General features: G+C 31.5%; 1 protein-coding gene across 1 annotated transcript; it reads right to left on the bottom strand.

Annotated features, from left to right (window-relative positions):
* Window positions 1-723: 723 nt before the first annotated feature.
* On the bottom strand, window positions 724-4,410 carry LOC143081058 (uncharacterized). The gene is made up of 3 exons (XM_076257294.1): window positions 4,353-4,410; window positions 2,414-2,436; window positions 724-945 (listed from the first exon to the last, which is right to left on the bottom strand). Exons 1-3 carry the CDS (start codon window positions 4,408-4,410, stop codon window positions 724-726), a joined length of 303 nt encoding a protein of 100 aa, XP_076113409.1.
* Between the last annotated feature and the right edge of the window lie 9,149 nt (window positions 4,411-13,559).

The raw sequence follows: 13,559 nt of genomic DNA, 5'->3' as shown, positions 1-13,559 counted from the left end.
CAGTATCGTGATTTTATTTTGTCTTGAATCAGGATTTTGAGTGGTCAACAGTTATATAAAGAAAGATAACAAAAAAACGATCAAAAATAAATATTTTAAAATAGGAATCCCCTTATCAATTGTCAAAAGCTCAAATATATCAAACGATTTGGAAAAGAACTGTCATATTCCTGACTTAGTACATGCGTTTTCTTATGTAGAACATGGTGAATTAAACCTGGTTTTATAGCTAAACATCTCAATTGTATGACAGTCACATACAACTCCATTACATTGACAGCAACTATTTTAATAAAGGCAACAGTAGTATACCACTGTTCGGAATTCATAAATCGATAGAGAAAAAAACAAATCCGGGTTACAAACTAAAACTGAGGGAAACGCATCAAATATAAGAGAACTACGACACAACAAAAACACAACGTTAGAATGTTGCACACATAGAAACAAACTATAATATAACAATGGCCATTTCAACAAAGAAAAACAGAAATGGCTTCAAGACACTCTATAGACAAAGTACATACGCAAAAATGGTAGGCAAGAATACCAAAAATTACCATAGCACAATAACAAAAATGTCACAATATATTATATACATGTTTATTTGTATTTTTATGACAACCTGTCAATTAAAGATGACCATATTTGGAATAGTTGCTGAACAATACCATTGTACTCTTTAGATTCATCTTCATGTAGTTGTCATTCTATCAAGAGTGTCTAACTGCTACCACCTCCATAATACTTCTTGTAACCCTTTCTATGGTATTTTCTAGCTTTCTTCAGATACTTGTATTTTCCGCTGTTTTTATATTTATAATAGTATTTCTTTGCCTTTCCGTAATACTTTCCCTTATATCCTCCATGGTAGCCGGATCCGTGATAACTACCACCTGAATGATAGTGGTACGCATTGCCTGGGTAATAACCACCTTTGAATTCCTGAAGAAAAAATATATCAGGCTATTAAACTGTAAAGAATGCAGCACAATTTAATATAAACTACATAAGAAACCACATCCCATGATAAACTAAATATTGAATATACTGATCAAAGATGAGAAGTAAACAATTTTGAAATATTACAGCTTTAGAACATTATCGTTAAAGACAATTTATTAAATGAAAAAAAATAATATTTCATACAAATAAAGCAACCTAATGAGAATACTCTTGCCGGCTCCAACTTATACAATAAGTATATACAAGTAAACATTTCAGTAATACAAATATCCTCCCCATTTTGACTGTCTATGTTTATAACCATTATTATATTTTCATAAGTTTGTCAAATTAATCAGAGAATTAGAACCAACTATTGGTATTTGTTTTTGATTTTGTTGATGAACTATGAACTTACTACCGTAATTATGCACTATTTAAATTATATATGTAGTATTGCCACTAAAAAGTTTGTATTACAATTTTTGTTTTTTAAATACTTTTTTTTATTATAAGAATAGAAATCAATAATTTTAGTAGTCGTTATACATGCTGTATAAACAGATGTAGAAACGCCAGTTTGGATTCGGCAACTGCAATCCTTCTTTGATAAGACATTATTTATATTGTTTGACTTGATTTCTCGGCTGAGGGATATACAAACTGACAGGTATAATGAGTATTTTCCCCATATAAAGATCCTGAATAACATACAATGTCTTAATAAGGTTAAATAACAAAGATACTAAACTCCGAGATAAATTCCAAACCGGAAGTCATTTAGCCAATTACAAAATCAAAAGCTCAAAAACATCATACGAATGGACGACAACTGACATATTCACAAAACCAGGTTCAACCCACCATTTTTTCCTTTAAAAATGCCCTGTACCAAGTCAGGAATATGGTCATTGTTATATTATAGTTCGTTTCTGTGTGTATTACATTATAACGTTGTGTCGTTTGTTTTCTCTTATTTTTGAGTGTAAATTCACATTGCGATAAGACGTGTCACGGTACTTGTCTATCCCAAATTCATGTATATGGTTTTGATGTTATATATATATGTTATATTTGTTATTCTCGTGGGATTTTGTCTATATGTGTTACATTTTAGTGTTATGTCGTTGTTCTCCTCTTATATTTAATGCGTTTCCCTCGGTTTTAGTTTGTTATCCCGATTTTGTTTTTTGTCCATGGATTTATGAGTTTTGAACAGCGGTATACTACTGTTGCCTTTATATTCATGATTTGTTAAAGGAATTTTCTTATGTAGAAAATGGTGATTAAACCTGGTTTTATAGAAATCTAAAACTCTCACTTGAATGGCAATCAAAAGATACAAGCCCATTATAGATTTGTTTAAAATATAATAAATAAAAAATGCAGATTTTTTCAATAATTTTTCGTGAGTTCAATCTTTACTGGACGAATTATTCATTATATTATTGTCAAAAAGTATACTCACTTCAGAACTTGATGAGCCTACATCTACAAAATACATAAAACAGTTCACAGATAGATAAATGTGTGCTTAATTTGGAATTCGTTAACAATGTCATGCAGAAATTTTGATTTTGGGGTTCATAATGTAATCATTATTTTCTTACTTAGTTCAAACGGATAGACCAAAGGACTTAACTATAAAAAAATTAAATAAGAGAAAACATGTTCCTACTATTTATTCAATTTAATTCATCAATACAAAAGAATTATAAATTCCTACATTTTCGTTGTAATATTTCAATTTTACTTCTCTTCTGTTGATTAAAAACACTTCGAACATCATGTCTTTTACATATTAGTGGCAACAATGCTAATGGTCCTTAAAACTGATATTTAAGATCAATATGAATTTATAAATTTCATTTTATTTAATATTATCAAATCAAAATACATTCGGTATACTTTTTCGTCAATTAAAAATGAATGCCTTAAATTAATGTCTTCATTTTTTGTTATGATTCTCTACATATGTATATGTACAAACAGTTAGCTGATTTACCGAGTTTTTATTTCATTATCATTTTTTTCAGTTTTTGTCTTTTTGATCATATTGGTCTTTGATTATCACAACTTGTCAAAACTGGTTTATTTTTATGAACGATTTTGATATTCATTACTGCTCCAACCTACAACTGCTCTTCATATTTGTACGGAGCTTTGGTGACTGTGGTTTTCAAACAAATTTCTCGATATAAGTGTAAATAGTTATCAAAGGTACCAGAATTATAATGATGGAATTTTTCTATTTATATTGTACTTTTTTTTTTAATGTTACTTCTCTCATGTGAAGGATAGTAATATTGAGTATTTAAAATTAAAAATAAAAAATTTATGGTAGACAAAATAAGGAATCTCATTACAGTACTGGTTATTTTAGTTTTTGCTTTATGTCCGATAATAAATACAACTTTTGTTTGAATACAAGAAAAACATAACCTGAAGCTAGTAGCATCAAAAGCAAAGTATGTAGAACTATACATGAATTGAAATCATATTCGTCAAGTATATGGAAGAAGAAACTGAACAGGAGACTTTAGCGTGACCATATAGCTGTTTAGGTTAACAGTTGATTTGCTTTAAATGTGTGTATGACCCTTATAGTGACATGCAAAATGTAGACAATTCAGGACATTTTGATTAGATGAGGTAATGTTTTCATGGTAATACTGTCATGATTTAAAAGATTAAATGGTTTTGGCCAGTTTCTATGTACTTTTCAAAATCTAAGGTTGAGACTCGCAAAATCAAAAATGACCATAAGAGTTTTGATTGTTGTGATTCCGCACCCATATTTGTTTGTGTTTCGTCCCATCTTTCTTTTATTTTGAATGAAATATTTGGTATTTAATAAAGTTAGTTCGAGAACTATTTGCTCTTTTTTTGCCCTGCTGAATGAGATATCCGATATAATGTATAATAATAACATATTAATGTCACCTTCATATCTAACAACTTCAATGTAAGGTTGCAAGAAATAGCACCAAGACTATTCAACTTAGCTTCATCATGGAAAATGTCATGTCGCATTACGGATTTGACCGTTATTGAATCTAATTTGTTGACGTTTTTTTTTATCGCACAACCTCAAAATCACAATTTTATGGGTTAAAAACAACATATTTGTGCAACAAAATTTCAAACAGGTATTAGGTATTATTCCAAAGGTTAGTCGGAACTGTCTCTTTTCGTTGGATTTTCGAAATATCACTGAAATATTTGCAAATTGTCTTTAAAACCTGTAAAATGTTCTTAGGAACAAATATATTTAATAATATTCTGTGTTACAAAAAATCCTGTTGGTTAATAAATATTCAAAATTGGTTATCATCGAAGATAGTTTAGTTCATGTATGCCCGTTATGTATCATATAATAAAACTAAGTTACTGAAGTAAAATATTACCGATAAAAGCTGCTAAGGTTGCAAGAAAGAGCACCAAGACTATACAACTAAGCTTCATGTTGGCTGATCTGGGGCTTGAACTGAATACTCCTCCTTTTATATATAATGCATAATGAAACATATGGTAGTTATACACAAAAAGTAACAACAGGATTATATTGTAAAATATACTCGATAAATGTAAGTTCCAACTTGACTTTTCATCTTACGACAACGTTTTCTGCATGAATATAAATACGAGTGTTTACAACTTGATTAAATTGTTACTTCTATTCAAACAAAAAAAAATACAATCTTGGTTCGATTACATTATGTGGTTGTAAATAAATAGTATACAAGTCACGCTAGCACGGTTTCATTTCACTGCCAGTATGGTTAGTTTAAATAGGTTAGGAACTCAAATAAACTATTTTATGAATACATATAACAGAGTAAAAAGTAAAATACGGAATATTTATCAACAAGGTCTTGGTACTTTCCGATGAACTTTTTTAGAAAAAGAACGAGACGTTCTTTGACATACCCCTGGTTCATCAACTTTCTACTCAGACACTGATAACGTTTTACAAAGTCTGAGTAGGAGCTGCAAGCTCTTGAATATCGAATAAGTTGGGAAATATATATCCCATATGCAGATGAAGTCGGTATTTTGCTACTAAGGTGGGGGAAATTTATAATTTCAAAATTAAAATCGTCTCGTTTGTCATAGATTCTGGTACTGAGATGACTGTGTAAGTCAAATTCGAGATATAAGTATAAAAATGAGGCGGAGGAAGCCGTGTTTGTTGTTTCTTTAATCTCTCGTTCTGGGGAATATATTAATGGAACCCAATCAGAACAGTTCTGATTGTTTATGGAAAGAACATCATCAATATATCTGAAAGTGAAATTAAATAATCTGGCTTCTTTGAGCTTCTTGTTTTTGACAAGTTTCTGGAGGTACTCCGATTCATATAAAAAAAAGAAGAGGTCGGCAAGAAGAGGCGCACAGTTTGTTCCCATAGGAATTTGTTGGAAAAGTCTACCTCCAAACTAAACAAATATGTTGTCGATAAGAAACTCCAGCATACTGACCACTTGTTCTTCTGTGTAGCATGTTTTACCTTTTTGTTTGTCAATATTAACGAAATATCCCTTATGACATCCCAAAGTAATAGATTTATAGCGCATGCTACCATTTTATTGTTGAAAGGCATTATGGATTATTTCTCTTAGGCGATTTTTCAATTTCACATGCGGAATGGTGGTATACAGGGTTGAAAAATCAAAAGTTTTGATAGAACTAATTTCAGAAAAAGACCGAGATTTAAAATTGTCTAGAAGTTCTTTAGAATTTTTGAGAATCCTCATATGATTAATACCACTACGCGAGTAACAGTTTCACAGTATTTCTGAAGACCCTCTTTCACTGCGGCCAGAATTTTAGTCAATCTAATGGACAATTCTGAAGTGGAACATGAAGATAAGCTAGCAATATACCGTTGTTTGTACGGAATTTTATAAAGTAATAGTTTGAAGTTCAATTTCAACCCTGATTATACTACTAATTCATATCCCCATTGCTTCGTATGTTAAATTTTGCAAGCAATTCATGCATTAACAGCTTTGCGTTTTATGTTCAAATAAAGCAGCAGCCCATTCAATATCAACACCATTCCTAATCCGGATATGGGATGTCAAATTTGAATTGAATATAAGGGCATACTGATTTCCAGAGAATTTCGTAGTATAAATAAAACAAGTGACTATTCAATAGAAATTCCAACAAGGGTTCTACAATTATCTTTATTCCTAAAGCTGTTATTTGATACCAAAGTTATAACTACTCTTTTCTTTGTGATAAAGTTACAGTTATGCCAATGGATTTTGAGTGAACTATGTACTTTAAGGTGGTATGGGTGTCTTCCTCCATCTTGGATTGTAAAAAAACAGAGAACCAAAGGTGCAGATTTTCCATCAAGATAGCAAACTTTGATGCAGGAATGCAGATATTCAATGTGAATTTTCATTTATAAGGATCAATTTATAAGAATATAACATATAAATATTTATATTTTTGCAAATATTAATTATTTTTGGTTGTTTTTAAACTTTTTTAAATTGGCATTTTAAGGGGAGGTAACTCTAAAAAAAATCATCTTCTGAGGGATTCTACATGGAATTTTCCTTTTTTGTATTTTAGCCGTGAAAAACATACGGTAACCCTATCTTTTCTTTTGATATTCTCAAATCAGTGTCTGAAAGCTATCTTTTCCTAAAATATTTAACAATTCTATCATTTTGTTTAGTGTCTTATCACAAAATGGTGTTTTCCCCTGTATAATCCATACAAAATGTGTCATTTTGTCCCGTCCTGTAGCTTTAGAAAATGCACGGTAACCTATCATTTTTATTATATGTTTCAACATGTATCAATAGATACTACGTTTTGGCAAAGTGTGAACAAATTCTATCATTTTTATTTTAGACTCCCATACCACCTTATAGCCTGGCTCAGGGGGTCCTGTCTGCCTTAAAAACGTAATATTTTTTTTACCGCTATGATTTAAATCATTTGACAAAGAAATTACATTCGATAACTGTTCATCCACTCCATTTAACATTATTTATTAACTAACCGCTCCATTAAACATCATGTACCGCCCACATTCCGACATTGTTATGCCGTCCATTTTCCGTCTCCTGGAAACAACAGGGAGTCGTTATTGTGATTTTCACTTCGACAGTTTCCGCTATTTCCGTAACATTCCGTCAACCAATCAGCGAAACCGTTAACTTCCATCTTCTTCGCGCGGTTTATGTAGCAGACACGCCCCTAAAAAAATCAGAAACAGTAACTGAGATTGAATATGTTTGTTCACATAAAGTTGTCATTCTCTCTCTTGCTTTCTCCTTGATTTTTGTGCAGACAAAAAAATCGTGAAATTAATATTAGTAGTCAGATATTAACTAACTCTTATGTAACTTTTAGCATTTATATCTAAATGCATGTGGGGTTTATTTTAATAGTTTTCTTATCACTTTTGATCACACCTTGATGATGCTTACCTCTTAATTTTATTTTCAAATTATATATTGTAGAATTCGTTTTGTTTATACACACTTTTAAAACTCTTACAGTCCCAAATAATTATCAAAACCCTATTTTTTTCGAAGTAAAGTGCATATTTTCCGCATACTCTGAATACACATTCAAGACCTTATATATATATGCCAGTGATGTCTTTGACTTTGTAAACATTAAGTTTACATAGTTGACATTATAAACACATTGTTATTCTATTTTCAAACTGTACCGTCAAAGTATATGATGTCATTATTTGTGACGTTTATGTGTAAGACGTCGAAAAGAAGTAACTTGCCGGTACTTGAAAATACCCAAATAAATGGAACATCGTATCAAAATCATTACATACACAACTGAGCAATATGCCGTGAATGAATAAATTGGCGCATCATAATTCATTTATTCATAATTTTGTTATTATTTTATCATTTTTATGTTGTATTATAAAATGTTTTCACGTTTCACGTTTCACGTATGCCATCAATCCTGACATCTGGACAATATTTTTTTCAATAAAGTCCAATTATTTTTACTTTGCTAATACTTGAGATTTGTCAGTCGACAGCATGGAGAACATTTCAGGCTGCATGTTGGGAATATCAAGCCGGAGGAAACGGTCTACTAAAAACCTTACCCAGAATGAATTAGAATACATTAGGCATACATCTTTATAATTTGTCTTAAAAACACGACATAAGATTATTTATGTGATAGGTGTTACATTGAAAACTATTCAACTATCTAAATAAAATCAAACTTGAGAATGACCTACTCCTTGATTTCTCATTTAGATTTCCATGCAATGTTAATTTTTTTTTGGGGGGTGGGGGGGGGGGGGTGGGGGGGGGGGGGGGGTAATAATAGCAAAAATCAGCGAAATTTCAGATAGGGAAAAGATTCTCGGATTTTTTTTGTTACAACCTCAACGTGGAATAATATTTTGCAAACTTAAAACGAGTTATCTCCAGTTATTAAGAAATTGACACTATAAAACAGACAAAGTTGGGATGTAAAAGATATATAAGAATATGTGCGATGATTGCCAATGAGATAACTTTCCATCATAGTCATAATTAGTATAAGTCAATCATTATGGATCAAAGTACAGACTTAAACACGAAGCATTGGCGCTTCCAAAAATTGACTAGACAGTGTTAAACAATTAAAACGGGAAGTCTTATCTATATGAAAAATGCATGTTTTCAATTATTTTTACAATTTACTTAAAAACGAGCACATTTACCCTACTTTTTTGATATGACAATTGGCTTTATTTGTCCCAACTTTTAATGAAGAAAACCACGACGTTTTTTTTTAAACCAGATAAACATGCAGCAAATATTTTGTTTTTTTTTTTTTAATCAATTACTTTAAATCAAAATGTACGTGTAAAGGTTTCGCTGATCCAGTGTCCTGCCAACTTTATAAATCTTATAAATTCGTTCAGAACTTTAACGACAGACTGTATGTTATGTTGACTGAAAGAAAAACTAGGTCCATTTATAAGTAACATACAGAAAAACAGGAAATATATTTTTACAGATTTCCTGATACTAGATACTATTTTTGTTTATCATAAACAATTAGATTCTGACCATGTTTGGTAGAAATCCAGGATTGTTTCAGAAAGTTATTAAGATTTTAAAAACTTTACAGCCGATTGCATATAGTGTGTAGACAAAGAATATCTTTTTGTTAGCTTGCTTTATAACTGAACAGTGAAGTCATTATTATGTTAGGTAAACTACCCTCCTTTAAGAGTAGACTAGCCCGACAGGTAACCAATCTAATGTATTTGTTTGTTGTCTACACACTCAATGCAATCAGCTGTAACAACAAAGTAAATGTAATGTTAATTGGCAGGAAAACTAAGTCTTTTTATGATTAGCATACGGACAAAAAAGTGGTTTTTTTTTTACAAAATTTACTTCTGGATACTACCTGTATCTAATGATCATAAACAAGGTTGTGTCAAAGTATGGGAGAAATACATGTAGTCCATCAGCTGGTAAGGCAAAATTTCAGTTCTGTGTTACACCCCAGGGTACCGCAATTTTTTGGTATAAGTCTAAAGAGTAATGTCTGAAGAATATTTTAAGAGGTGTTAGACTTTTGAAAAAGTGTCCAAAAGGGGTTAAAAGGGGTCTTATTTAAAAGTATATCAAAAATTTTGTTTCACACATATATACAGAAAAAAGAAAAAATAACCAAGTATTCGATACAATTACCCTTATTAAATTGAACAAATCATATCTTATTAATACGGAGGCTAATTTTTATTTAATTTTTAAATCGTATAGGACCAAGAAAAAAAGGGGGAGGGTAATATCCAAAATTCATGATGTTCAATGAACCAAAGCATACATACTGGTTTTCTTGATAAAAAAGGTATATATTTTACATTGAAACATAGAACATCAAGTAACTAAAGACAGTTGAACAAAATTCAAAGGTAAGAAAGGGAAAAGCATGGAATCATGGCGGTTGGTCTAGCCAATTGATGCTAATCAAATCGTTCTTAACAATCCAATCATGATTGTTTGGCGATGGAACAATGTTGTGTTATAGAGCAGATTTCCAAATCTTTGCCTGAAAGTTGAATCGTTTGATGTGCTTTAACATTGCATCTTTTGTTGGGGCAGTAGATGACAATGAATGTTTTTTGCATTGCAAAAAAAAATCTGAATTTCATTGATGTTATTATAATCGTATCCATATATAGCACACAAAAACCTCTCGAGTGTTTTTGACAGTTCTTCGCCTACCTCTTTTTAAATTTTCACCAAGACGGGATAGACCTTCTGAAAACTCCACAGAACGATTCAAAACGCCAAATGCTTTGCTTTTTCCCTTACTAGACAAAGCACTAACTGAATCACAACCACTAAAGGCGTGAAATCCTGTCAGTGCTTTACAAACATTCTCCCCAAATTTTGCGCACATTGATTGCACATTTAATAATCTGCATTTGGAAGACGTACCTATCAGAAGAATAATATTTGAACTGATGCGATTCTGAAAATAGCAGGCCAATACTTCGACATCAGATTGATTTTATTACAATGGAATCGTAACCTTTGTCAGCTGCGTGTTTTGCATGAAGAAAACATTTTTTGTCGGCTTCTTCCTGTTTGCTTAGAAGCTCAGTGCATTTTACACTTGTCACTATTTCATTTTCAACAGTGATACAAATAAATCAATTCCTTCAAGTGTAAATCTATAGGATTGTTTATTCCATTCCGACACATAGAATTTAACAAGAGCAACTTTGTTTCTACCAACTGACAACAATTTCCTCCATTGCCGAGGACACGATTGTGATGGTCTCGAAATTATTGTTATGATTTGCCCTCTCAAGGACCTGCGATCCCGTTCTATTTTTTTTTATGGATATTGTGGGATACTGATCAGTGACAAAATCAATGCGGGAAGCTCTGTTTGAAACTGAAAGGATGGTTTTAAAAACAACATTTGCCAAATCAGAAAAAGTACTTGGTATCTTTGTGATGGATTGAATGACTGCCATGCAATTAAATATCTACATGCTTTCCTCAGGAATAGCTTGCATTTGACTTTTGAACAAGCCGTTCACTGATAAATTGTCTGATGCCAACATTCCCTTTTTATAGGCGTCGCACATTAATTCAGAGGAAGAAACAAGCCTGATAGCTGCTCAGATGTCTCAAATGGGTTTGTCCACCTTTGCAGTGTTTGAACCAATTTCAAAACGTCAGTTTCATCTCATTTCATTCGAATTTTGTCAAGTTCTGTTTTTGTGGATGTTTCAGGATTAACTATTCATGCCAAATCTCGACATTTTGATGATATTGAAGCTCTGTCATGTGCATTTAGCAACCAACGTTTAACAGAACCTTTATTCACACTGAAACCAACAATGCCATCTCTTATTTTGGTATCTCTGTTCAACGTTTGCTCGATTGTTTGGTCAACTGGAGATCTAGAAAATCCATGAGAGCTTCTCTGAACACAAAAACCACCAGATGAAAGATATACATGGGCATCAGGATATGTATTTTGCAGATTTTGCATGTGAAGCAAATATACTGACATGTATCGGGAATAGTTTTGACGGTCATATGCGAAAAACCATGGTAACATTTTTTCAACACATGCAAAATGAAGTTCCCACTTACCTTCCCTTGTTGCTCTTATATATACCAATAAAAGTTCGACCATTTCTATGTAAGAATTCCAGAACTTTTTTATTAGTCCCTCACTTAGATTGCAATATACACTAAATGCCTCAAATAGTTTACCAACAGAAGGTGAAATTAGCAAGGTTTTTAAGTTGTTTTCTGTTAAATTTTGTCTGATTTGAACTAAGATTGACAAAGCAGATGCTGAAAATTAGGATCGAGAAATTCATTCTCATCATTTGAATTAAACCAAGAACCAAATGCTTCCCAACGTAATCGTTTAAAAGCTTCAGATACAATTTTGAGCAATCCGCTCGATTATAATGTTTACCTTCAAATACACCAGTCAAAGAACCTGACTCAATAACTCCAGACTCCAACAGGAGATCGCCCAGCCCTGCATCGCCAAACCGTTCCCCAATGACTGCTATAAAAGCACACGTAGTGTGACAATATGTACAAAATTTATAAAACAATAGTGAAGCAATATATCCAATTAAAAAGGAAAGAAAAATGATAAAAAGCACTATCAAATGAGGAACAATGTAAATATTACGAAAAGCAAAAAATAGTAACCAGATGGTATGTCAAATCGACATAATTGTGTGCCAAAGAAAGTAAAAAGTCTAAACAAATTCCCCAACTGACTATTTGACCTACGTTCAAAGCAATGTTTGTCGATTGAAAGACTGAACAATCTTAACTCAATCACCACATAGCTAAAACACAAAATGTAAACAAGCACACCTTTATTGAGTTCGATAGAGTGCACCTTTTCAAAACGCAAACAATTAACTTTAATTTGTATTTTTTTCATAAATATTTTGTTACACATTTACTTTATAAAATAATTTGTCTCAAAAATAAACAACATAATCGACAACTAAATGTTTGATTTCAGTTGCAAATTGATAAGCTTAAAGTGCGTATGTGTGAATATATTGTCAACTGAATCGAAGACGGTAATTTGATGATTTCCGGTATTTCACGAGTATTTGCACGTACATATGTTTTATTGAATAATTCATATTTAAGACGATATATACATACTGCAAATAGTTTAAACATTGCATACTGGTCAATTTTAAAGTTTAATTCACAAAAACGAATAATTGTATTACGAATTTCTTTATGAAATGAGAAAATATGCCTTAATTTTAACCCCAAAAAATCGGATTGTTTGTGATGTAAATACACACTTTTTTTTAAACAAAAAATCTTTAGTTTTACATTGAATATGATAGTTTTATATCTGTTTTAGTTGTTTTAACCTATACTTTATTTTTTTTTCAATCGCTTTATATTAAAAAATTTAATTAAAAATTACTTAGTCGTGATAGCTAAATAAGGGGACCATTGTAAGGAATGTTTTTAAACCTCTTTTGGACACTTTTTTTTTGGGTCTAACACCTTGTATTTTATCAATAAGATACTGAAGTTGAATTCTATCAATAAAAATTGCGGTACCCGGGGGTGTAACACAAACTCCTTAACTAGAGCGCTTTTGAAAACTAGCTGATGGACTAATGATAGTTTAAGAAAGTCATCAACATTTAAAAATCTTTACCCGCAGAGTGCATATTTGTGAACGTCTCAACCGCATGTTCGATATGTCTCTCTCGAAGGCTCGACAAAAATGAATTATTAATGAAGAATTGTTACACAAATACAAAGTATAATTTTGTAACGAACACATTCATATGTCTTTACCGAAATTTACATTATTTTTATGTTTATGTTTCGAACAATGCACAAAGATAAGGAGATGTATTATGACTGCCAATGACACAACTTTTCAAGAAAAGGCCAATCAAAAAGATATACGCGGCAAATATAGACAACCAAACGACCTTCAACAATGAAAAAATAGTCGGTTTTAAAAGGTCCCGCCCCGACATGAAAAATAAAAACCAATTAAATTATTGGTATATTAGAAAAAAACTATCGGATAAAAACTAACGTTTTACCAAACAAAATATATTC

The sequence above is a fragment of the Mytilus galloprovincialis genome, chromosome 6 (genome assembly GCF_965363235.1).
Source record: "Mytilus galloprovincialis chromosome 6, xbMytGall1.hap1.1, whole genome shotgun sequence".
Taxonomy (NCBI): domain Eukaryota; kingdom Metazoa; phylum Mollusca; class Bivalvia; order Mytilida; family Mytilidae; genus Mytilus; species Mytilus galloprovincialis.
This window is presented reverse-complemented; position numbering and strand designations above follow the sequence as displayed.